At 35.2% G+C, this 26,988-nt stretch overlaps 1 protein-coding gene across 2 annotated transcripts in view; it reads right to left on the bottom strand.

The window, feature by feature from the left end:
- Positions 1 to 26,459, bottom strand: part of LOC105430910 (tRNA dimethylallyltransferase) — a 71,917-nt gene extending 45,458 nt beyond the window's left edge. Inside the window, exons 1-3 of one of the 2 annotated variants that reach the window (XM_011644698.3) lie at positions 26,288 to 26,459; positions 8,557 to 8,694; positions 7,415 to 7,773 (exon numbers count right to left, since the gene is read on the bottom strand). In XM_011644698.3, coding sequence (XP_011643000.1) covers positions 7,415 to 7,773; positions 8,557 to 8,694; positions 26,288 to 26,428 — 638 coding nt within the window. In that variant the 5' untranslated portion in view covers positions 26,429 to 26,459. The remainder of the gene's footprint in view (positions 1 to 7,414; positions 7,774 to 8,556; positions 8,695 to 26,287) is intronic. The other variant, XM_089071995.1, reaches the window with a different exon arrangement.
- Between the last annotated feature and the right edge of the window lie 529 nt (positions 26,460 to 26,988).

The raw sequence follows: 26,988 nt of genomic DNA, 5'->3' as shown, positions 1-26,988 counted from the left end.
TAATCAAATCAAAGTATTAAAATATTCACTTATAATGATGATGTAGATAATAAGAATTAAATTATATTATATATTTTATATATTTATTCAGTAATTACTCGCAGTCAATGTAATATATATTAATTCGTTACCAGCTATCTAATTATTGTATTTTTTAATGTGCGGAGGTATACTCGAACCGATTCGCGGCACGAAAGGTCTCGGCCGACGAGATCGAGGCGAAGTGTACGTTCCTTCTTTTTTTCGCAAAGACCTAAACGACCTAAACTATACCTGTTTAATTACTTCGGAACTTCGTGCGTTCCGAAGATCCCCGGCGGCTGCGTGGCGGCGGTATCCTCCTAGGACGAAGTAGAAGTATGATCGAAATTTGTTTCGCGCGCGCCGACCGGAGATCGAGGGAGAATGAAAAGGAGAAAGAGAAAGGAGATAGGCGGGCGGGGAGCGACGGGGAGATGGAAAAGGAGCGTGAAAGGATCACTGGGCGTGTCCAGACAGATCGAGTCGAAAACCCGCTGCTTTATTAAAGCGGCGGGGTCAATGGTGGTACACCAGCCAACGATAAAGACACGACATTCCCTTTACTACTCGCCTCTTAAGTCACTCTATCGCGAAACGAAGAGCTGTATTCATTAAAATGGCATTCACGTATTCATGTATTCATTAAATTGGAATGACTTTCGAGAATATTTTCGCAAAACATACCGTACTTTGAAGTTATTCAGCTCGTCGAGAAATATAGTAAATTATAAAGATTGTAATATTACCGATATTAAAAATAATTCATTTACATTTAGAATTTCGCAATTGAATTCTGATCTCAGAAAATGTTAGACTTTGCTTGAAGAGATAGCGATTATTTTCCGAGAAAGAGATTCTAAGACGTAGATATATGTTAAACGTAAAAGGAACGATATCTTGGTATTTACCATTGAAAATTAGAGCACAGTTCGATAATTGGCAATAATAGCCATTCAAATATTCCACGGTGCAACTACTCGTAAGATAAGAACTGTAAGGTAAGAATGTGAAACTCACGGCGTGCGCGTAAGATAACATCGATCGTGATGTCATTGTATAAGAGAACACCGATTCGAGAGAAGAAGATAACTGCGGAGGAATCTCGCGAAACAAAAGGCAGGCAGATTCAAATAAATTTCAGATGTTAAAGGGGGCGAAGGCGTTGCTTTATCAGCGCCAGGTACACGGCACGTATCGGCCTATACGCTCCCCGCTCGCCACTAATCAAATACCGCGATCTACATAATTTGTTTAGGAGCGGCCATAAATCATTGCTCGCGCGAGTAGCTTATCTCGAGTGCTGATTCAGTGAAATTAGTATTACCGTGAACCGGCCGCGTGCGCACGCTCTTTCTTTCTCCCGTTACTCCGTGCATATGATATATAATACGCGCGAGAGAAAAAGAAATTCTGCATCCCGCTGCCGCCCCCCATCGCCGCCGCCGCCACCACCATCGCGGAATAACTAAGAAAAGCGAGTTGCAAAATCGCTCGCATACGATGATTGAAGGCCATCCTCCAGATATTTTCTTCAACGCCACTTATCGGTACGGGATACCTCTCGTGACGTCAGAGGTGGAATATGTTTAGTGATTTTTAGTAAAGTTCCTTCGAATACTTGTATGTTACAACAAAACTCGTTCGATGCGGTTGAGGCAGTCTTAAAAAAGAGGCTTTATCTAAGAGGTTTAATTGCCGTTTCACGCAATGCTGATTAGCTCTCTTTGCTTACATCATACACACACACACACACACACACACACACACACGCGCGCGCGCGAGTACACACGTACTTATGTTAGTATGTATGCACCCCCGTAAGTACACGTGGAAAATACATGATAAAATAAATTGCGCGCATGCGTTATTCTAGTAATATAATAAGAAAGGTGCATCGTTATTACAGATTGCATTAATCTTTTTGTATTTGCAAAGAAATTCAATAAGAAGACCCATTCGAAGCAATTTGAATAAAGCCTTGAATTTGATAAGAAGTCGACGCGTTGATGCTCGTATTTAAGAGACCTAATTACTCGAGAAAAACAGATATATATTATAAAACTGTCTTTTTGCACTCGCTATCTCTTCTCATCAGAATAAATTGCCGTAACATCTTAATAAAAGATATTATTATCACAACACGTGCAAGGACGCAACGAAATATCCCATTAATCTCCTTTATTAAACTGTCGTACGTGTTTTTCCGCAATTACGTTACGTAATTAAATTATAATACAAAAAGGTATTCGTAATAAAAATATATGCTCCGTAAATTAATTAAATTACGTCAGCAAGCTTATGAAGTCTTCGGCTGCGGTTCTCGTGGTTTCGTACGCTGGATCAGAGAAACCATGCCGACCGTATGTCTGCTAAATTAAGCCTGATTTACAGCCTTTACTTCGTGAAAATTCTCTCTTCCTATTCGTACTACCGTTTGTAACCGCAACTTCGCCCGGCTATCCTGTGATTTATAAGGAAAGCTGTCTGTATCCTCGAAGTGCGTAACATTGAAATGCTTTCTATGTTACAAACAGAAGGGTACCGTTATCGATACTTTGTGGAAAGTGATGAATTTAAGTGAGAGAACTCGGGAGAACAGCGCACTAACCAAACGCTTAGATACAATGTTAGAAATGTTCTATATCAGTCTACGAATTGCGCTGTTAATTAACCCTTTAGTCGGGTCAGTTTTCCAACTGCGATAGGAAACTGGACAACTATATGTAACTAGAAGAACGAAATTTGTGTTTTCCTTCCTTCAAAAATTGAATTCTGAAAAATTCTTGAAAAATATGTAAGCGCCGAAATTTTGCTTAAAAATGATTGTAGAGTATAAAATTGTGTTAGAACTAATGAGAATTGTCGCTAGAACTGTAATAAATAATCAGCACGACACGTTTCCGCCGAATGTCGTGCTGTTACGAATATTCGCAGCTGTATACCAAATTTGAAATTAATTTTTGAAATTTGAAGTCCTGAAATGCTATATAAATGCTATATGGAATTAATCTAGAATTAAGGGAAACTTTAGATGTCACAATTCAATTGCCCCAGATTTTAGAGGAGGAATGTCGTGTTGAAATGTGAAGTTAGCACGACATTTTTAATTTTTTATTTTTCACATGTTAAAAAAATGTGGAACTTTGTTAAATGTTTATCAGAAATTGTAGAAACTATGAAAAATTCTACGGGAGATATTTTGTAAAAATTAATAATATTTCGTGCCAATTTCAAAAACACGAAGAAAATTGCAACTTAGGAATAGGAAAACAAGTAATCGTAGCTCACATCGCTCAAGTCGTTCCACGTGGTTCACGAATGTTTACACGCAAATACGCGCGACACATGACAGTGAGAACAATAGTCTGCGACAATATTGTCTTGTCGCAGAAGTCGAAGAAAAGAACGAAAACAGTGTGGCTCGGTGTTCTCCTCGTCGTGCTGAAGGGAAGGGCATCCATCACGTTTTATCGACATTGCGTGCCAAGCACGAGGAGTACGATGACACGCGTATGCGTGATATTTCAATCCGACACGGTTTAAATCATCACACATGAGCGCGAATGAGATTCCCCTGATTTCGAGAAATTTTATCTCAAGAATACTTAGAAAAATACATCGTCGATTAGAAGTCTCAAAAATATAATGGAAAATATTTGCAAATATTTTCACATTAAACACAAAAAAAAACATTAAGACACAAAAAAGTTTTCAGAAGAGGGAAGATTATCATTACAGATGATAGAGTCTATCATTACTGATAGACCCTAAGAAAATTGTATTATCTAATAACATCCTATTATTGTATGACATGATTAGTCACGCCAAGAAATAACCGGAAGGCTAATTGAATAGTCGTTTGACCGATGCTTCCGAAGCGCAGCGAGTAAACACAACTTGATGTGCCTGTAAGCGAAATAACAGGATAAAAAAAGATACGACAGCTGGCGACACACGACCTAACTCAACCTAGCCTAACCCAATCCTAAAATATTCTATAGGGTTCGACGTCTTTTCACGTATAAGATGAAAGTGCGCGGGATAGCCATCGCGAAGGAAAAGGTGCTCCGAGACGCAGCTGCCGTCGGTAGCCATATTGTGAAAGCGTAACAGTTGTCCAAAAGACATGCTTGCTTTACTTTGCTTTGCTTTGCTCTGCTCTGCTCTGCTCTGCTCTGCTCTGCTCTGCTCTACCCTGCCCTAATTGGCCATTGTCGGTCGTCTTGGCCATCGGCATGTCGCATTTATGCCGAGGAAACTCGCCGATTGTAAACGACCCGCGTGGGCTGGACACGCAAATCTTACAGAAGTAAAAGTCGGGTCAGAAGGACGGGAAAATGCATCATTCTGTCGCCTCGACGTTCATTGATGATGTTAGTCACGGCGTGATACACAATAAACCGTTAATCATAATTAATCACAAACAGTGAATACACGAAGTAATTTCAATTATCCGTGATGTGTTTGACACGGAAGAAGGATTTCTCGCTTGATTAATGACAATTGCGTAAAGGTCCAGTTTATGAAGATTCAGATATTCACCACGCGTTGTATCGCTGTAATCGTAAACTGTGAACGTGGCTTTATACGCGTTCGCGAGTCTGCGAAAAACACCGGCGAAGTAACAGGTGGAATTCCGGCGAGAACCGGGATTCTTTCTTTCCGCGCACATCGAATTCATGTGCGCCTCGAAAAAAAAAAAAAAACGCGATCGAAGTATAATTATAATATAGATACAATTATCAAATAAATTTAGCATATTAAATCATATTTATAATTATACTTATAATATATTCATATAAATTTTATACTGTGATTAAGTTATAATTTTATGACAATTTTACGATAGATTTTACGAATTTTAAATCTAAATTTAATAAAATATTAGAACTAAATAAATCTCAGACATGCATTTAAAAAGCTAGAAGAAACGAAAATTTCAGATAAATTAAAAAGATTATAATATTCAATTATATCATTATCTTAAATGAAATAAAAAAATTCTGATCGACATCTTTTTAAATATTATATATTTAATTCTTTTTTTATCATTTAATTCTTTTTGAAGATGAAATATATAACTAGCTAATCTTATTAAATTAGTAGGTAACGTATAAAATTCGCTACTTTTTTGATCTGGATATTTTCTCTCTTTGGCAAACGATCTATATGTTATATTGATATGATCTATATGTTATATTGCCAATGATAAGCGTGAAGATTTCACAAATAACTATCTACTGACCTACGATTATAGTCAAGATACGTTTACATTTTACGAAAGCGTGATATCTGTCGATTGCTTAAGCAAGATAACATCCTCAGCTGCTTGCAATGAATGGAATGCCGAAGTCGAAACAATTTGATACATTGCCTGCTATATTTCTATGATTGACATTATCTGATTGCATACATAAACGGAAATAAAAATTTCTGTGGTTACAATCGGAACTATGCTGAGAGTGAGAGAGAAAGAGAGAGAGAGAGAGATCAATGTGATAAAAATTATTCAAAATAGGTTGACTGATTATCGCTCAATCGCGATTTATCGAAGCAGCACGTTGATAATTAAAAACATTGTAACTTCGTAAATTATCTCTGCATAATTGAAATTTTAATTTTTATCATGCATAATCGGATATCGCTGCATCTCTCGTTTGACATTTCTTACATTCCTTAGATCTTTTTTAAAATAATTCCAAAGCACATTTTGATTATCGTTATCGATATGAAAGTTTTATCGAAACAATTTATTTTTAATGAATGTTTAGAATATTTTTTCAGAATATCCTTTCAAATTCTACGAGTCAATTTTTATACAAGAAACAATATATGAGAAATATAAATACTATACTTTAAATACTATGAAATTTTTAAACATGTTCATCAACATATTAACATAGAGTTTGCACGTGTGCTCGCGAATTGCAAAACTCAAATTATCTGCAACATCATTGCGTATCAGCCATCTAATTAATTATTCAATTACGAGAACAATAGCGCGTGGTAAGCCAGTTCACAGCCTTTGCTTATATATATCAAGGTCATTTTTTCAATCTAGTCTATTTCAAGACAATTCGATACAAGAATATTGCTGGAAGTAGAATAGAATTTTATCGATCGAAGCGTTCCCTCGAAGGATATTTGATTCGGATAATGTCAAGCAAATTACATACAAGTGCCGCATTAAAGCCTTGAATAGAAAGCGCTTACTTATTAGTGAGAGAAAACTTAAATATTAGTCATTCGACGCGCCAGCTATTAAAGCAAGGTCAATTCAGCTGTTAACTCTTCGTTATCTCTTACTCTCCAAATTTTTATCGATTCATTTTAAAACAGAATTTCAAAATATCATGGATTGTAACATCTTAGAAAATTTCCATGACTCATCATATTATTCAATGCGAAGAAAATTCGATAGTTCTGAAAATTTACATTCGCGACTAAAATTCAACGATTCAAATATTGCGTTTGGCGCAAGAACATAAAAAATCAATAATTACTTAGTAATAATTTTTATAAAATAGACAGATTTCGAAACAAGAATTTTTCCGTGAAATATTTTTCCTTTAACAATATGTCTCTTTTAGGTAATAATGGACTCAATTTATATTATTGCAACGAGATGTAATGAATGTATATATCAGGCAAAAGCTGGCACGAACTAATAAAATTGTCAACAAAAGTAGGTCAAAATTTTATCAGTCAGCAGCGAGAAAGCAGGATTTCATAAGTTCAAAACGTTTTCGAGAGTTTACGATCGTCGCCTTGAGACTTATTTGCACGACAACCGAGTGGAAAATGCTAATGAATTCAACGAATTAAATTAACACCTATTACATGGCAGGGATACCGACCACTTGATTAATGCCCGTTTCTTTTAATATTAAACATAATGCGACAAGTGGCATTACAATGATTGTCGGATATCAAATAACTGTCGCACTGACGAAGTTGGCCGCATGGTGCGTTTCAATAAAACACTAATCGTAATTAACTGTTCGCAGATGCGGGCGAAATTGCGTTTAGACTACACGAAACGATAAATAATATTTATCGTTCGAAAGTAGCATTTTTATATATACACGATATAAACTCATAATCGATTCCATTTAAGATATTCATTGATATTCCGCTTTAAATATTTATTAGTTATAAATTCGAAGTGAATGCCGGTTTTAAAAGATTGATAAAAATTTCAGATTGCATTTGCAAAATGCAATTTAACTTTGCTAGATGTCGCGCGCTAAATAATTTTATACGTAACGTGATCAAAAGTATGTCTATATATCTATATGTATATATAGAGTAATTTAGATCAAGCCTATATTTTTCGTTTAAACAATGGCAATCAGCATTGTGTATCAATGATCACATGCATTGCATGTCCTACCTTATGACTTTTCGCCTGTTGTTGGGATGCAATTTGCACGCCATCTCCGGATCGATCTCCATCAGTCTTCGATGAAGCTCCTCGTTGCTGCTGTCGCATAATCTCGCGTCGAATTTCAACTTCTTCGGCGCCGTCTCATCATCGTCATCGTCGCCATCGTTCAATCGATCGACTTGTACGTTATATCGATCGTCCGATCTCTTCTTGATCGACGCGCTCGGATTGGTCGCGGTTGAATCGACTTGCACCGACGGTTCTTTTGGATCAGTTATAAGGATCTCCCATAGCAGAGATTCTATGTAATAGTTTGTACCACCGACGACGATCGGCAGTTTCCTCCTGGCCAGCAGGTTGTCTATCTACATCGAATAGGAAAAGGAACAGTCGGAATAGAGCGTAGACGGGAAACAGGACCGAGCGATCCGCGCGGGAGACCGTGGCTAATGATCGTATCAAGGTCTTCGCAAGGATCAGGGGCGTTCCGATTGGCTTCGTTCAAGATCTTTATTTTACGAAGTCGATTTCGCGAACCGAGCTGTGAATCCGTCGCGATGGTTTCACCGCACGCGAAAGACCCAGCCGAAGTGTAATTATAAACCTTGACACACGCACACGCACACAACAATAACTCCTGCGCCGGCCGGCCGACCGAAAGAAAGGAAGAAAACAGGTATCACTTTCGACATCTCTGATTCATTAAGCATTCTTTGTGCGTTTTTCATTAACACGCTCTAAGAAGGATGACTTGCCGACCTGATTATTTTATCTGATTATTTTATCATCTTCGGTCTACAAGGTCTTTCAACATTATCATAATTTTCAGAGAAACGTTATAATTAATATGTTATGATGTAACTGTTGATTAGATTAGATGCAAAAAACCCGATGCAAAAATAAATCGTGCCAATTGCATTATTCATTTGTGTAACTTATTACGGTAATCGTTATTATTGCAAATTATAAGATTTCCCGCTAGTTTGTAAAATAAATGATATACGAATATAAAGTTCGAGTTTCAGGTATCTACTAAGTTAATCTGTGAAGCTTTAAGAGATTGTAACGATCATCCTTATTGTCGCGACGTTAAACGCCGGCCATCTCCGTAAGCTAGCGTAAAAAAGAGAACAAGATGTGACGATTACGATCGGTAGGACCATGTCCCTGAAGTCGATTACGGAGAAGTTGGTCAGCGGATCCATGACGTCAAGCATATGATGCGGCGCCGCCTGTCTTTCCGCTGGGGTTACCTTCGCGGTAACGATGTCCAGGCCTTTGTACACCTGCGGACCGGGAGAGAATCGCCGTAATTAAAAGTAAAATAACGAGAGACCGGCGGGACGCGGCCGCAAAAGTAATAAGTAAAGAATGATAAATAATGGATGAATAGAAATAATACGAGATCAAATGATTCCGTTAATTATACCGCCTGTGTGGCTTGCAGCCGGTTAAATGCGACAAATAATACAGGCACGAAGGCTATATCCAGCAGAGTTGCCAGCATGAAACCACGCTCGATTCGTACACACATAAAAGTCGAAAAGCGAAATATTTATCGAGTCAATTGGTATAAAATTTTTACCATCGTTGTTGCTACAAAAATTAATTAATTAACGAATAAATATAATCGTGTCATTTTTTTTTTAAAGCCAAGAAAAGTCTTTCTCACAATCTCTCTTTCTCTCGCTTTCTTTTTTCCTTTCTCTCTCTTTCATAAACACATATAAATACAAACCGTATGTTACATCTTCTTTCTTTTTCTTTCTTTCATTAAAATTTAATAAAATATATAGTACTAAAGTTAATAAAATTAATTGTCGGTGATTATCTTAATAATTCTTCAAATTCAAGAACTACTGTCAGCATTTCTTCGTAGATATTTGTCAAATTTATATTTACAAGCAAACTAAATAAATAAACAATGTGATGTTCAATACAGCAAGTATGTAATGTTCATTAATCCAAGATCAAACATGAATAAAGATGTAAAAAAAGATCAGATCTTCATTTTTTTGAATTTTATATTTCCACTTCTCTTGCATTTTTAATTAAAATTATTTAAAATAATTCAAGAGAACTCTATAAGAGCCACTCGGATATCTTCCTTCTTCATTGATCCTTCTCTCTCTCAATATGGTTTTTAAAACTTGTTTTCTCCATTCATAAATAATCTTTAATTAATACTGTTTCTCAAGCGGTGCTTTAAAGACACATCGCATACTTCGAATCAAATGCCAAAAAAATTTTCCATCTGCAACTAGAATGCGAATTACAAACGATGTATTTATTATACCAAAGAATCGACGTTCCTTCTGGAACGCGCTAAATCTATGTCGCTGCTGAAACACACTTAAATCCCGCAACCAACAAAGATTGAGGCAAGTGTCTAACCTTCGTTCCACTTCGCTCGCCAGCGTGAATGAGCTCGATCAGAAACCTCGTACATCGCTCTTACAACGATGAAACGTCGAAGAAAAGTATAGCGCGCGAAGTATCGGCAAACTTCTCAGGAACAATGACCGGCTACCAATTGAACAGCTACTACTCGAATTCATCAAGAATCCCCTTGAAGATGTCAAATGTAAGAACCAAAAGATTTTAGAGATTTTATAGACACTAGATTGACGACGTATTAACAAGTGATGCATAATTTACAAAAATTTACAAATTCGCCATCAATCAATAATAAGTATATTTTGCGGTAGAAATAAGTAAAGAAAAAATAAAAATAAAATAACTAAAACTAAAAGAGAAAAATAAAATGTTACTTTTGCTATTTTTGTTAATAATAATAAAGTATTTAATTACAATTGAGTTATAACTGCTGTCGTTAATAAAATCTCAAGAAATAAAAAAAATGTTCATCATTTTATATAACATTAAAGACAAAATAAAGTAATAACAATACTTCGCACGTTTTCTGACTTTATCATTTTAATGTAAATAATAAATCAATTAATATTTTCTCCTTTATCGAAACATTTATATATTTGTGGATATATCTTGTACTTTTCGCATTGTTACATCCGCCTTCCTTAATTCAAGAAGAATCCGATATGTATAAAGTACGTGCCTGGAGAGTCAATAGAGTCTTCAATCACTTTTCCACTTCGTTAATCGTACAGTTACCAAACGAAGTTTCATCGATATTTCGTGATTCGCTTACATAATGATGAAGACGTAGAAACAAAGCGAAGGAAGGATAGAATTCGTGTAGAACACGTACTCGAAATAGAAACGAAGTCAGACACAGTGTTAACAGACTTTGTCTCACTCGCAATCAAATTAAGATTCTGTTGAGTTTTTTAAATTACGTAATGCGCATAATGGAATTTTTTACATCCAATTGAATTACTAATTGAATCAATTACATGAGTTCTTATCGCTCAGAAATACAATGTCGGCCAATTTTGTGACTTGAGAAAAATAGCCTTATCAACATTATCTTGTCAATGACGCAAGTCATTTGAAGCCGCAGGTGGCAATCATATGAATGCATTTAAATCGCTCGGAGAACAACGACTATTATTACCGTGCATAAACAATAAAATTTACGGCACTTAAATTACGGTAGTTAAATTAAGATGTTAAATATCGGTCAATTCGATAAAATGCCAACTAAATTTCTTACAAATGCAAATCACAAAGCATCGGGTCGATGTCATTGAAAATAAAATCTGTCAATTTTAATAGTAACCAGCGTGCCTGGTATTCTGTCAGATGTGATGCGCTCGAATGGAACAGGTTTTCAAAATTCTAGTTTACAATCGATATCTTGATATGTCTTGAATGGCTACGTTCCTAACCTTCATTATCCTTCATTCATCAAACATATGTCGGATGAATTGTTTTATGTTCAATGAAAAAAACGAATGTAGCATCTCAATGAATAAACGATCAAAAAACCATTCGAAAAATGAAGATCTTCGATTAATAAATCATTTATTTAACAATAAATTAATTTACCAATAAAAATAAATTAAAACAAATCGTATGTTTCGATTTTCATTTATTATTAATGTAATAATTCTTAAAAAGAAGTAATAATTTGTTATATAAATATAAATACGAAGAAATAAAAATATGTACTGAATAATAATAAACATAATTAATTGTAGAAAATTTTCAAGGATCCTTCTTTCCTCTTTTTTAAATAAAGATCCCAAATTAATAATATTTTATTCAATATAATTCAAGATAATAATTTTTGATCTTTCAAAATATTTCGAAATAACTTATTCACATTCAAAAAATATCGTTTATTGATCGGTGATCATTACATAATCAAGGATGTCGCAACCGAAAATGCTAATTGCTTACTTCACACATTTTATCACACTATAATTCACATGCTATTTCGAAAATGATCTCAAACAATTTGCTTCGTGAGATCTGCACATGGATTAGCGACTGCCGTTTTTGCCGAACTTATTACTTTCAATTTAACACGTCCAAAACGACATTATCTCGCACATATACTGTCAAGATATAAACGAAAGAAAGAAAGTGACAAATTTTAAATAATACAAGGACAAGACATTAGCAAAGTTCAATGACAGAAAGACCAGACGGTGATCGTTGCCTTTCGTTCTCAAAATTAGCGGTAGTCGAGTTTCTCCCAAAAGTATTCCATAACTCCTTCATTCCCAGTTCTAAAATAGTCGAATAGTCGATTTTCGTCTAATTGAAGAACATTTTTCTTTATAACTTTTTTTAATTTTCTTATACTTTTATAAATGAATGAAAATTAATGCGATGGAAAATTATATACATAACACAAAGAATAGTTTCTAATAAAAATCTATTTAACTTCTAATAATTTAACTTCTAATAAAATCAACAGCTGAGATATTGAAGCTTGCGAGAATTGTTAAATAGTCAGTTCTAAATTCGAGCAAATACGAATTATTCGATCTGCTACATAATTAAGAGCACTGCTGAAACAATAGTTGGAAGGACTTACTCAATAGCTTAAACAGAGCGAGCTTATTTCGCTTTAAGTTTATTTGGGATTTGGGAAGAAGCGCGACATCATTTATCTTTCTCATCTCGTTCGTCATTTCGTAACCAGTTCGTCAGTGGAGGTAAGTAGCATTCCACGATGTGACGTTGGCGGAAGTCGCGGCCACTTTAGACGAATCTAATTCGAGACTTCAGAAATAGACGAGGGAAGGAGCGAAGAGCAGAACTCGAAGAGGGCGGTATGCGAACGTTTCCTAGACTCAAGGTCGCGAGACTACGGGGCCTGGAGGAGAGGAAGCCACGTCGTGTCGACCAATCGGATAAACGGAACATTTCTAACGGTGCTTCGATACGAGAGGAACTTTATACGGACTGGATACATCCTGAGTCGTGATTTATCGATAACGCTCAAGGAGCTTCTCGCTCGACCTCCATCGCTGCTAGTGGCAATTATCGAAGTCACTGGCAAATCACGGGGTAATTATGCAAAATTTACTGATCGATGCGTAAGTTATTCGAGCTCCGGGACAGGACCTCTGAGGAAATATAGTGTCGTAACGATCACTTCTGAGCTGAGCTTTCCATGATGAAATCAAAGCCACGAAAGAACAAGCGAACTTTTTCGTGATCCGAATAAAATATTATTAAAATATGTCCTCGCATATCATTATGCAATATTTGTTTAAAATTTAGTCACATTGTTAATAAAAAAAAAAACGAGCAAAGAAAGAGAATTTATTGTTTCGTTAGGAAGCGACTTTGCTCGATGGTTGGATTCAAGCGATTTTTGACTTGTTCCAGAAAACATTTTTCAAGCGAATAATATGTCAAACATGAATAAGCAAATCAGATTCATCATGAAATGATATTCTCTGAAACGACTTTCTTCTGAAAGAAACAGACTGTGGTTTACCGAATCTTTAATGCGGTAGGTTTGAAGAACCTACTAACCTAATCATGATAAATTGAGAAGGAAGTCATGCTGAGTTTTGTTATGCTGAATCAATAGAAAGGGCAGGTAGGTCGCATAGCAGCACGTTACCATTGTCGCGACATTAGAATTGCTTAGGCGAAATCCGAAATCGCATAAGCATGTGCGGCACAGCACTTCACAGGAACTTCACAGGATGTCTGACCGCTGCGACATGGTGACTTCCTGGAGCGCAGTAGGGCAAGTAGAAACTTGAATTTCGCCTCAGGTAAGACACTCCATATTAGAAACGTCAGTCGCCATCCTCTTAATATTCATCAACGATTACGAATTTGATTAAGCAACTTCCAAAAACGATTTTATAGATTAATACAACAGCAAGTACTGTCTCTGATTTCTTGTACGCGAGCATGACAATACAATACGTAACTTTTTACAACAAACTCGTTATTAGCAAGATATTCTTTCAACTAAAGCTAAAAAAGTAAGTTGAATTTTCTGAAGATATTAATATCTTTAAAGATAATTAAAAATTATACAAGATACACTTTTGCATCTCAAATAATATGATAATCACATTTGTTATGCGAAAACGAATAAATCAAATAAAATGGCAAAGCATGACATTAACATCAAAGAATATAGAATATATAACAAAGAAAACCAGAATTAGGGCAACATTTATTTTTTGGAATATGTTGGAATTAAATTCGCATGAACAAAGCTATTGATTAAATTACGTTATAGTGAGATAGTAATTTGAATAAAATTCATGGGATATATAGGCCACGAGTGATTTATTCACGCAATTATCTGTAATTGTTTAAAAATGTTTCGCATGAAGCACGAGAGAAAGAAAAAAAAGAGAACGAGTCTTTCTTCCTTCTGAAGACTTTAAGCGGTGTTCATATGCAAACGGCCGCATGCACTTAAGAGTCCCCGAGTTCGTCCGAGTTCGTCGTGCCGTAAAAATTCTTAGGGATGCGGAATCTCTCTTTGTCGGCTTATTTTTCACGACAGTTACTGTCCACTGAGCTGACTTTGAGTTGAAGTCAATGAAAGTTAGGATTGGGTGAACGCTGACGATAATGAATCGTCATAAGTCCGTGACTATACGAGCATCTGTGACTATAAAAAAAATTAAAAAATGCTAACGATTAAACTAACGCAATGCACGCTTGAGCAATTATTTACGTCACACAAAAATTAATCTCGAATAGAAATCTATAGCTGAAGTAAAACTCGATTGACAAGTTTACAAATGGGAAAATTATACAAAATCGCAAATAGATTAGATTTGAACTTAATTACTCAAGAAATGTTAAATGAGGTAAAATACGCATCTACTTCATTTCGAGATTTCATAAAAGTAATATATAATTTAATTATTTTTCTTATTATTATTTTGCAGACAGTATGTCTATAACTATTTTCTTGAAATATACAATAAATATTCTATAAAAATAAAATACGCAATATGTATTCTTTAATAAGTAATTTAATTTTCTATTAAATTTAATTAAATAGGATCCAATTTTTTTTTTTTAATAAATTGTGAAAAAAAAGTTTAAGCTATAAACAATTTAGAATCAGCAACTTTCCAAACAGTAGTACAAATTAAAAATATATGAACTAATTACAAATGGTTAATGTAGGAGAGATTAAAAAGAGTTACGACAGACAATGAACGTAATCTATCAATTTTTGCTAAAAAAAATATATTGCTGCAAATTTAAAGAAAACTGCAATCAAAGAAAAAAATAAAACGATGTTTAATTATATTTAATCATTCAGCCATGTGCAATTTGCGATGTTATGAAGTAATTGGTGAGCTCCGGATATTACGAGGTATGCAATTCGGTGATCTTAATGATAAGTATCATTCAAGTAGATTAATCTTAAGGTACGACAACGAGAACAAGTCCGAACTTGTAGGAAGCAGATGCCGGCTCTTGAAGTATTCCGCGAGGACCGTATCGCTTTGGAGTACCTGCACGAAAACTGGTCCGGTGAAGCGAAATGGCGCATACGAACGATCTCGTCTCCACTCTCTCCCGGAGAGATGGACCACTCTAGCTCTAGCTCTCTCTCTCTCTCTCTAGCTCGCTCTCTCTCTCTCTCTCTCTCTCTCTCTCTCTCTCTCTCTCTCTCTCTCTCTCTCTCTCTCTCTCTTTCTCGAACGGATCGTCCGTCTTCGTTCGGCCGCCGTCACAAAACAGCGTCCCCGCGTGTTCTCGACTCAAGAGTTTCTCACGTCATCCTCTTATCAAGTTCAGAAAACCGGTCCTCTCTCTTCCTCTCCTCGTTATCCGCGATCACGCACAAATCATCGACCGCGTAGGCGAAAGATGCCGATTTATTGCCTCCGGTCTTTCCTCCCTTCCCTCTTTCTTTAAACATTTATTCATCCATGTTTTTAATCTTCAATGGAGTAAGAATAATTTTCATATATCTGCGAGATTTTACAGAAGTCGTCATGCTTTCTACGTTATTTTTCGGTTAAAATATTTTAAACAATGCAAATGTTTAAAATGTTAATTTAATATTTAATAAAAGATTTTATATATTGAATATTTTATAGAAGTAAAGGATTCATAATAAAATTTAAGAGAAAGTGTAACATAAGGTCATATTATAAGAATAAAATTGTAATTTTTCACATTTTGTAAAATAAAGTCTCACTTTTGATCGGTGATAAGTTGATATTTTCACAGAAACAATATCGACAAGGCATATGGTAGTTGACAGATAATTTTGAAAGTAAATATATATCGACCGCTCGATGAAGGATCATACAATAACAATAAACTGTCAGTATTAGCGAGTGCGACTTAAAAGCATACTTCTCTCTCTCTCTCTCTCTCTCTCTCTCTCTCTCTCTCTCTCTCTCTCTCTCTCTGAATCTTTTAGTTATCTCTATCGGAGTCTGTACCGTATCCTAGCGACGGCAGCGTGTGCAATATATTGCGGTGAACCGTATTTAAGGGTGGCACTTTCGTGAACGAGATGGATTAAGGAGAACACTCGAGATCGGCTCGAAGGTGTCGTTGCTACACCCTGATTTCACGCGAGAGTAAGTTTAACAGACGTAGAATTACGAGGCGAGACGTGAATAGCTATCGCACGAATGCGCGCGTCATCCGAGAAACCGCGAAACTGGCCGCGACGTTAGACTCGCGCAAATCCCTTGTAACTGGATTCGTGTATCACTCCGTATGCTTGGCATTTACGATAATTAGTACGAATATACGATGCTAATAGGCTAACTCGCCCGAGTAGATGTTCCGCACGTACACGAAAATGCACGTGCACAGCTCGGGCTTGTTCTTCTGCCTTTATTCGCGCTACTATTTAACCGTCAGTTATCACTTATAATTATTATATATAAAAAAGTTTATATTCGTATCTCCTAAATATATATACCCTATATTTTGTAATGTTTTGTTTGTGTATTCTCATTAAATATTCAAAATCTAATATTTAAATCTAATATTTATTATACACACCCTTAGAGAATCCCCATTAATAATCGCCCCTAAATAAAAATTGGAAAGTTTTCTTTTTCTTTCAAATGCAATTTAACAATATTTAGGGATTTGAACTGATTGGTTAATTAAACCAAGAAATACTTTTGATTTTATCTCGACAGGGAATTGAAGATTCCTAATTATTGCTATCTTCCATGACATATTACGTGCGTTACGATTACCGACCGTATTGATGAACAGCAGCGTCATGGCGTGATAAAGTAATTAGTAGTAATTAAAGAGGGCGAAGAAGAGATAATGAACATTTGTCTTTCTTATTCCTTATCCTGCCAAATGATGACGGACGTATTCTTTGTAATTCTTGTATGAGGGAATATTATAGTTTAGTCGATTAGTCACATAGGTCGCCGTACGTTAAATGAGATATAAGAGAAAATTAAATGCTCGTAATAAATAAATTGATAAAAGAAGAGCGATAAAAGAATACTAATCGTGGGCCATTTTCTCGGTCTAGAAAAGCGCGTGATCGGATTAATTAAGTTTTATGGTGATACAACGGGGCGATTTATCGATGAGCCTATTCATAAGGTAACTCTTCGATTTTTTCCCTGATAAAACCGATAACGCAGCATCTTGTTATCGGAAAGATTACATTCAATGCATAATATATGAACCTGCTTGCATTGTCTTTGAAAAACGAAATACCTGTCTTTTTCATGAAACCCGTTCCCCTCTGGAGAAGTAAATTGGAACGTGGAACTGCAATATTTCCCAGTTCAATTTAATTAATGACCAATTAACCTTTAAAAAAAACATATATATAATTTTATCGCTCGAGAAAGTAATTTTTTGATGAATGATTTGTTTCTATGTGTTTGTGTATATGTAATATTAATAATTTGAGATACTGATGTCTTTTCATGATTAAACAAGTTTTCTTAACATGGACATAACGTTATTTTATTACGTACACAATTTATGCATTTAATAATTTATGATTAAAGATTCTCCACATACATACACACATACATATTTGAATGTAACTGGACTCCTTAATAGACATGATATTCAAAATTTAAATTAAAAAGTCTCTCTTTCTCTTTTTCTAATTGATATACTATAAGTTGTTCCATGTTGATTCCCGTCACTAGTAATTAATTAAATAAAATGCAAATTTCTCATGTTTATTCAATTCATCTTCCGCTTGTTAAACATTGACATTTTGTTATGCTTTCCCAAGAAGATCGTAAATTCTGAAAAGGAATCTTCCTGAAATCTACCGAGTCTCGAAGTATCAAAAGACTTTCAGCTATTGCTTTGAAGAAGCGTAACCTTGGTACGCAAATTACGCAAGCTTCACAAGAGAGAGAGAGAGAGAGAGAGAGAGAGAGAGAGAGAGAGAGAGAGAGAGAGAGAGAGAGAGAGAGAGAGAGAGAGGGATCGTCGGATACATACCACTGATTATCGTTAACTATTCTGAATCTCATTCATGAGTGATCAACAACGTGGATTCCCTAGCAAATCGCGAAAATCTTTGCATTACGACGATAGCATTTAAGATAACAAGCCAAGATCTGGTTCTGCTTTAACATCTTATTTTAATATAACATCTTGTTTTAATAACGAGTTAATATTCGCATCGCAAATACTGTCGTATCCTATTGCAACATTTCTACAGAGAAACACTCTTATGATAAGAGCTCTGTTTACATCTAACGTTCGTAGAAATTGCCCCATTCAAGAAATGACAAGTGTATGACAAGTGTAATTATTAAGTCAAGTTACATTTATAAGGTATTTTCCTTTTTGCGCTAATTATTAAAACTAAAATATATTTTCAGAGAAACGTTAGGATTAATTATTAAGATTTATGTATTAATATAAAAAAAAATAAATAAATAAAAGAATGGAACGAGATTTGCTGCTTTACCTTACTTTATTACGATATCTTCCGCGATTGGTATCTATTCTGATAACTTAATAAGCATTCTAAGAGCGGAAAACTTTTTGTAGTATTAATATTAATTAAATCGTTACATCAGATCTCTTAGAGTAATTATGTGCCAGCATTCAATGTTATAATTATCACACTTTGAGAATATTGTAAAATTATTAGAAATTAAATCGCTTTATAAAGAGATGTATACAAGTATTTGAGATGAACGAATGTTGAGCAGCTGTACTGAGATCGAGATCACGATTCAATTTCCATTGGTTTGATCCTCGAATTATCCACGAATTCAAGCGGTTTTAATCCGAAAAACGTCTAGATGCTTTGAGGTCGATGACCCGCGAAACTAACGTATTTCTGTCATTGAGCATTAACGAACGCCCGCCTACGTGAACATGACGATCAAAAAATCTTGTTAAAATCTGATAAAATAAACTTTGTACTGCGTAAATATTGTTTTACTGTTAAATACGTTTGTTATCATTTCATTAAATAATGACGTGTATGCACATAGTTCTATGCACTATATATATTTTCTAGAAGCAATTCTTTAAATATCCATAAATAAAATAAGGAAATTAATATTTATTAAATTTTAAATCAACATTTTCTTAATTAAAGCATCAATTTTTAATTTATGTAATTAAAAGATAATTAAAAGTAATTTTAAATAAATAAAAAATGATATCTTTTTATTCGATTTTTTAAACATTTATTTTAATTAAAAATTAATTTTACAAGATTAAAAAATAAATATAAAATTAAAATATAATTAAAATAAAATTAATATTACAAGAAAAATTAATTTAAAATACAGAAAATGATAAGAAAATGACTCAATTAAAATATTATAAATGCATTTATTTGAAAATGTTTTAAGAAAATAAAATTAATTAGCACTATTAATATTTAATTAAAATATAATTAATATTAATATTAAAGAAAATTAATATTAAAGAAATATTGATATTTAATACTACAATTGCAAAAAGTAATAATATTTAACATTAATTTTAAAAAATATTAATATTTAATATTATTTATAGAAGATACAAGTTTTCAAGCTAATACTGAGATCGATTGTTTTATCTCTGTTCTAGATAAGAATACATCACTTCACTTGGCGCCAAAGAGTACTGATATCTTACATGAATAATCATATAATTGCGATAACGACATATCCTGGAATTATATAATACATTTCAAACGAATACAGTAATTTAATCACGGAAGGACAAACTGTTCTCAGCATTTCTGATGACAAAAGAGATGACACATCAATCGCACACATTTTGAATTCAAATGCCACATAAACTGTATTGTAAAAAAGAAAAAATATGTATGCAGTAAAAAAAAATAAAAAATATGTATGTAGTAGACAATTAATAATAATAATAATCGCCTACATAATTATATACTCACAATAGTGCCGTTAAACATAATTTAACACAAATATTGGCATAAATAACACATAATTTTTATAATTAAAACTGAGATTAATAAAATATTTTCACTGCTAATATTAAGTACATTAAAGATAAAATTAGAAGAGACATGTAAGTATTTGCGATTATAAATCAAGCTCGATATTTTGAATATAAAGATAAATCGAGTTGTTATATTCTATCATGTAAAATAATTTATATACATATATAAAGTTCTTCCATGTCTTATTTAGTCTGAGGTTTTTAGATACGGGATAATTTACAGTCAACTATGACATAATTTAAAACAGTAAGCGCCGTTAGATTTAATGCGTAAAATCCATGATCTTTCTCGCGCTACTGGTTTCTTGCGACGATTTATGCGAATAGAGTTTCATAACTATTCTCAGTTATCTTAAAACATCTAAGAATACATTCTTCTCGTATTATATAATTAATAAGATGACGAGAAATAGTTTTGCCTCGGGAAATAGAATTGGAAATCTTTTTATAAAAAGGTTCTTTTCCCAGAACGTCCATTTAAACAATTGACCCAATTTCGATATATACAATTTTAAACAGGATTTGGATCCTGAAATGCGCTAAACACGATTACTAGTAATCAACTTTAGCGTGCAATCTCGAACACCTGCCGCTTCTAAATTAGTGCACTTCTCAGCGCTATCGTGTAAAGTTAAAATCAATAGCCCCGTATGAATAAAGGCAAAATGCCAAAAAAAAAAAAAAAAAAAAAAAAGGCTTGAAGTGGCTTGTGGCCTGATCCGTTAATGTTATATATGAACTGATGTTAATGTTGATTGGCAATTACATCACTTCAGCGTTCTATAGAGCTAAATACATTCATTAATCGCTCGTAATTGTTATGAGATTTCACTCGACATCTTGATAAGGGCCTGCACTTGCAACTCAGCGCCGTAATAAAACAACGGGCCGCATGCGTCCCGAGACATCCACGTCGACAAAAGAGCCTCGTAAATCTCGCGTCATCGCGTCGCCGTGGATTTAAAACCGGTTGGCCGGGGAGAGCCTGCTGCATAACCAGCTATAATTCACGAGTTTTACCACGATTTTCGTCCGTCATAATGCGCACGGTCACAGCTATCGAAGTGCACTTCGTTACGCCGATTGTTACATTTCTATGCGCATAATTATTGCCAAGGTCGGGCTTTGGTCGAGAAAAGTGGCGCTCCGTTTTACGCGCCTTTGCACCTGTTCTCAATTTGATACCCTTAAAGATGATAAAGTCATTCGCGTGTATAAAAAGCTTCAATTAATATACACGAATTCGCGACGCGTTAGCGTCCATGATATAATTTTATCGCTAATATTAGTTAGTTAATTTTCTTAATTAATGTACATACAGAATAATAATTAATGTCATTATGTTTATCGCGTAAACTTTACGCGCCGTTAATTTAAATATTTCGCGCGTATAAATATAAAGAAATGAGAAGATCGCAAGATAAATGTAATTTCTAACGGTCTCTAATTAATAATCGCGTGAAAACCTTTCGTAATATTTCACTTGTGCAATCGTGAAAGTAACATCCTAATGGCGAACTCTATTACTCTATTACTCTCCATAGGCATACTCTAGTCGCAGGGATTAAAACGAAAGTTTCCATGCGTGGCACGCAGTCGGTTTGCCGAAAACGGCGAACACTATTTTCAATTCAAGGACCAAGGTACGTTGCCTTCCGCGGATCAGCCGTCGCGATAAAAAGTATCAACGAATTTCAACCCAATTGTACGCTTCGTATTGCGAGATTAACGGCGCATATCCATGAGAATACGTTATTTTTAACGTTCATTATTTTTATCCCCGTACGCGAGCAGCGAAGTATTATTCGAGCCCCGGAATAATGCCTCGGGCAAACATCGTATTTCGCGCAAAACACGGCCTCTATCACAATGATATTCGCGATTACGAGTTTACGCAATCGAGCGAACGGAGCGCGTCGCGAGACGAATCCTCGCGTTAAATTTGTAATCGCCCGCAATTACCCTTTCGACAGTGCGCAGTTCGTTACACAGAATTACAAACTAATTATACTTTCATACCGCACGAACGCCAACATACTCCCCCGGCGTATTCTCTGATGAAAGGTCTCGCCTAAACGTTCACTTTCTCAAACCGTGTATCAAGTGTGCCGGGTTTAGCCTACATAACTCGCAGTTATGCACGTGCGGTATTAATACGTGTAATATATATGTGTAAATATATATTACATATATATCTATATTTATACGGCGAGAAAAACGCATGTATCGGCACTGCCAAAAGGGACAAAAGCGCTCGTGCGCGAAATGAGTTAATTACGCGTTTCTAGATGTAATAACAACTCGTAATTTATCTTGTAGATGACCGCGACGCAGAATTAATTACGCGATTATCACATAATCCTAGTTCTGAAACGGCTACTTTATATTCAAAGTAAAATTCCCCGCCATATCCCTTCGAGATATAAGTCTCTGCCAAGACAGTTCTTTAACAAACTTTACCAGAAATTACCATTCTTTCTTCTTTTTATTTTACAATTTTATATCGTCACCTACTTTTATGAGATGTTACTTCCAGAACAAGAACGGAATCCAACAAAATCTCGTAAAATTCTTACAAACTACCGAAAAACTTTGCGGCTCTTGGATGCAGCGGATCATCTTAATGGATACTCATAGCAGAATCTGTCGCGATGTTCCGGCGAAATTCCATAGCCTTCTTAACGGCAATATATAAAATTCTATGTGCTGAATATTTCAGAAATCTGAAAGAGCAACTTTCGATGTTCGGTGTATGCTCTTCGATCCGACTAGTTTTTAAGCAAATTCTAGATTTCTAGATAACGTTTCAAATAAATATTTATTTATCACATAAATCTCATCGAAAATAGTTAAAAATAGAATAAGATTATTCTGATCGACCTACAAATTAATTCCTTTCGAATATAAATTATGTACGTATTAATACACTTTTTATAAAAATGAAAAATTCAAAGCAGGAAACGAAATTTAATTTTTGAGATAATTTCAGATAGTTAAAAAAGTATTTAATAAGAACAAACCTTTGCGTTAAAATTTCATTTTATATCTGACCCACTCGTCATATCGATTACTTATTTGATTCAATTTATATTCTCAATGTTACATCTTTAATAGCAAAGAAAAAAAGCAACATTGAACTCCCGCAAATCAAATCTTTTATTCATGCAGAATGATTTGTTTATAACATTAATCAGATTTTTAGGGCGGATCCTTCGATCAATTAGAACCAAACCTCTCCTTGATAAAAACCCAACGAACAAATGTCTCTAATGAAGAAACGTTCTGCGTCTGGCATACGAAGCCAAGCTTAAGTGAAGAGACTAAAAGCGTCGTGCGACGCCTGGTCGTGCGAGATACGTCCCCGGAGATTTCGCTCGTCGCAAGAACGAAACACGAACAATTCCGGCACTGATCGCGACTTCCCGAGCGAGGCCGCGCCGTTTGATGTTCGACACGGACCGTGGGTCCGCGAGGGCGGAAATTTGCGGACGCCTCCTTTTTTTCTTCTCGGCACGCGAGTGTGGGCGTCACGTCGTGACCGCCAGGGAGCACGTGATTTATGCACGCGAGTGAAGTCACGCGTGGCCACGAGCGGGAAACGAAATTGGAGCCGATACGCTCCGTGTGAAAAAGCTACCGAAATAAACGGACAGGCGCGCGAGGACGAGAAACTGCCGGTTAGACCTCGAGAAGAACGACCTTCCTTCGTGCGCGAGAGTGATGCGCGGTGGTCTCGAGTATCAAAATCAAATGAAGATCTCGAAATTAAAAGAGCAATAGAAACTGTCAAATGTGGATATTTATATGATTTTTAATTTCTGAGAAAAATTTTCTCATCGGATAAAGATCGTCTTCTCCTGATTGTTCTTTAGTTATCAAGGAGAAACTACTCAAGGAGAGAACGTGTAAATAATTCGAGAGATAATTTATTTTAAGAACTTCTTATCTTGTTAGAAATAATACAGTATTCACGTGGATGGTTCCAAATAAATCTCAATTTAAGAAACTTATATCAGAAGCTTAAACAATTTCTGAGAATATCGCTCCAGGCGAATCTTAAAAAAAGTTAATTTCTTTTTTCATTCGAAACATTTCGCCTCTCAACTCTTTTTTCATTTACCTAACATTAACTGGATACTATTTCTTTTTCAAAATAATAATATAAAAGCTAATAAGATATTGGACAAAATAACAATTTGCCTAAATCACAATTTTTCACTTTTTTTAATAGTTGTTCTATTTAAAAATTAATTCGCCTTACAAAAATTTTATTAGACATATAAAGTATTTGACAAAGTGTTAATTCTCCTTATTTCAAAAATTTAATTTCTCGTAATCGTATAGAATAATATCCGATAGTTTATGTATTCATAACAATAATTCTATCTTTTGATTGAAACAACGAAGAAAATTAGCTTCTATTGAAGATAATAAATAAATAGCGTGAGAGAACTATAAAGAGTAAAGAGGGAATTAATATTCCTTAAAAAAAAAAAAAAGCCTTCGATAAAAAGGGAAGATAAAATCAATTTGTTCGAAATCAGAAAAATAGAGATACTGACCTTCGACCGTTCAGGAAAAACGTCAGGATGTTAATTCGGCGGAAGTTTGTTCGACCGGAAATGAATGGGTTCTCCGGCAGGCCTGCCGGAAAGATGGAATTCGATTTACATCGTGACACGATCGCGTCACGATTGATCCTCGTGTCAAGGCCGTGGCGATTAGATTATCATATGCCCCTTGTGTTCGTCTACTGACGTGTTTACATACGTGCGCGACAATCAAAATGGCTAATTTATGGACTAGACTCTCCGCGCGTAACAGACCTGCGACCTACGACCTCAGGCAAAATAGAGAAAGACTCCCGGTCATTGTATTCAAAACAACGAAGACGCCGACGATAACGATGACATGATTACGTCGACGATAAAAAAAGAGTAACATATCGTTTAGCATCCTTGATTGATTAACGTTATAATCATCCCAGAGAAACACAAGTACTAGTTGGGAGCGTTCTCACACGCGCCTTATCATCGTTACGTCATCGCTTCACGCAGCACGCGTCACCGACATCAAAGAGTAATTTATGTTTCCGAAAGAGAGAGAGAGAGAGAGAGAGAAAGAGAGAAAAGAAAGAGAGGAAGAAGCTGTTTCTTCTCGCGCATTGAATCGCTTTAACCGAGTGCCTCATCAAACGGATTTAAAAGTCAGCATTACGAGCAGGAAAATTTAGGAGCGACCGTTATAGGCGGACGGATTTCACTTTCGGGCGTGTAAATATTTTGTGACGTCACAAATAAACGAGACGGGGAATTTCTCTTTTAGAGGAGGAAGGGCTTTATCTAACTTGTAGCTGGGGATTTCGGGGAAACACAATGAACTATATCTCTGAATATTGTTGGCGGATTCTTCAAAGAAAATTGCTCCATTGCTTATTATTATTATTATTAAATAAATGAGAATATACCGCGGAAAGAAGATAAATACAGAGAAAAAAAAAACCAATATTGACATAAACGGAAATAAACTTTTTAATCGGTGTCCCTTCTATTCGATACTAAAAATATAAAAATATAAAAATAATAATTCCGACAATTGATTTTATTTTGATTTTATTTATAAAAAAAATTATTTACAATAATTTCAAAATGCAGACATAATAATTTCCAAACAAATGTTATTGACATTCCTGGAAAATTGCGCTTTCATTTAGTCATTCGCGAGTGCTACTACGAATTAACATTGATATTCGAGAATATTGATCACGAGGTTCGTTTTATCACAATCCACCACGCGCTTGTGCCTACATTAAAGCACTTCCGCCACGCGCTCGCCTCGTGTAGGATTGAAAATATCTCTTCCTTCTTCCGCGAAATTTTATGCGACAAACAAATGCAAAGTAGATCGATATTTCTCAGAAAAGTGATGTTTTTCCGACCTTTTCCGTCTCGCGCGAGTCTCCTCGTGGACGGTAAACAAGTTTGAAAATCGTGTCGCGGTATCCTAACCTCGTTAGCGGAACGTCGCGTCGGAATTTGAGCGAAATGCCGTACTCACCTGCATACTGTCGGCCGAGATGATCTCCCCGGAAAAACGGCGCGCCAGCTCGATGCCCAGCCGCGATTTTCCACATCCGGTGGCGCCAAGAATCACCAAAATTGGCACACGCGACATCGCCACCTCGCCGCGATCGACCATCGTAAGCGCGGTACTGGACGCATGCGCCGTGCTCCGCTGACGAGTGTCCGCACGGTCCGGTGTTTCGCTGCGACGGAACGATGAAACGCGGACCGCGCGCAAGATTTTAAAATAATGAGAGACGAATGGCGAAGATGACGAGAAGGATGATTCTTTCAAGTCTCTTGTTTTATACCGCGTACACAAGTCTGTCTTATTGTTGGACAGTGAGATTTTTATTCATGATTTCATTTATATATTTGTAATTTATATATATTATCTATAATTTTATATATTAAATTAATTTGAAGATTGGAAATAACCAAGATCTACCAGATAACATCACCTTGAGATGTTTTACTTCTCAAACTTTTAGATTATAATTTTAGTGAATTTATATGATTATAATTTTAATAAGTTTATAATTTTAATGAATAATAATATACTGAATAGTAATGTAATATGAATAGTAATATAATTAAATAGTATATATACGTTAATGTATACGTTAATGTATACGTTATTTAAATAGTAAAAGAAGCTAAGAATTTGCTTAATAAATTGATAAATCAGTAACTGAA

This window comes from Pogonomyrmex barbatus, unplaced genomic scaffold (assembly GCF_055798465.1).
Source record: "Pogonomyrmex barbatus isolate J1 unplaced genomic scaffold, ASM5579846v1 scaffold12, whole genome shotgun sequence".
Taxonomy (NCBI): Eukaryota; Metazoa; Arthropoda; class Insecta; order Hymenoptera; family Formicidae; genus Pogonomyrmex; species Pogonomyrmex barbatus.
Note: the sequence above shows the minus strand (reverse complement) of the source record. Positions and strands in the feature narration are given on the sequence as shown.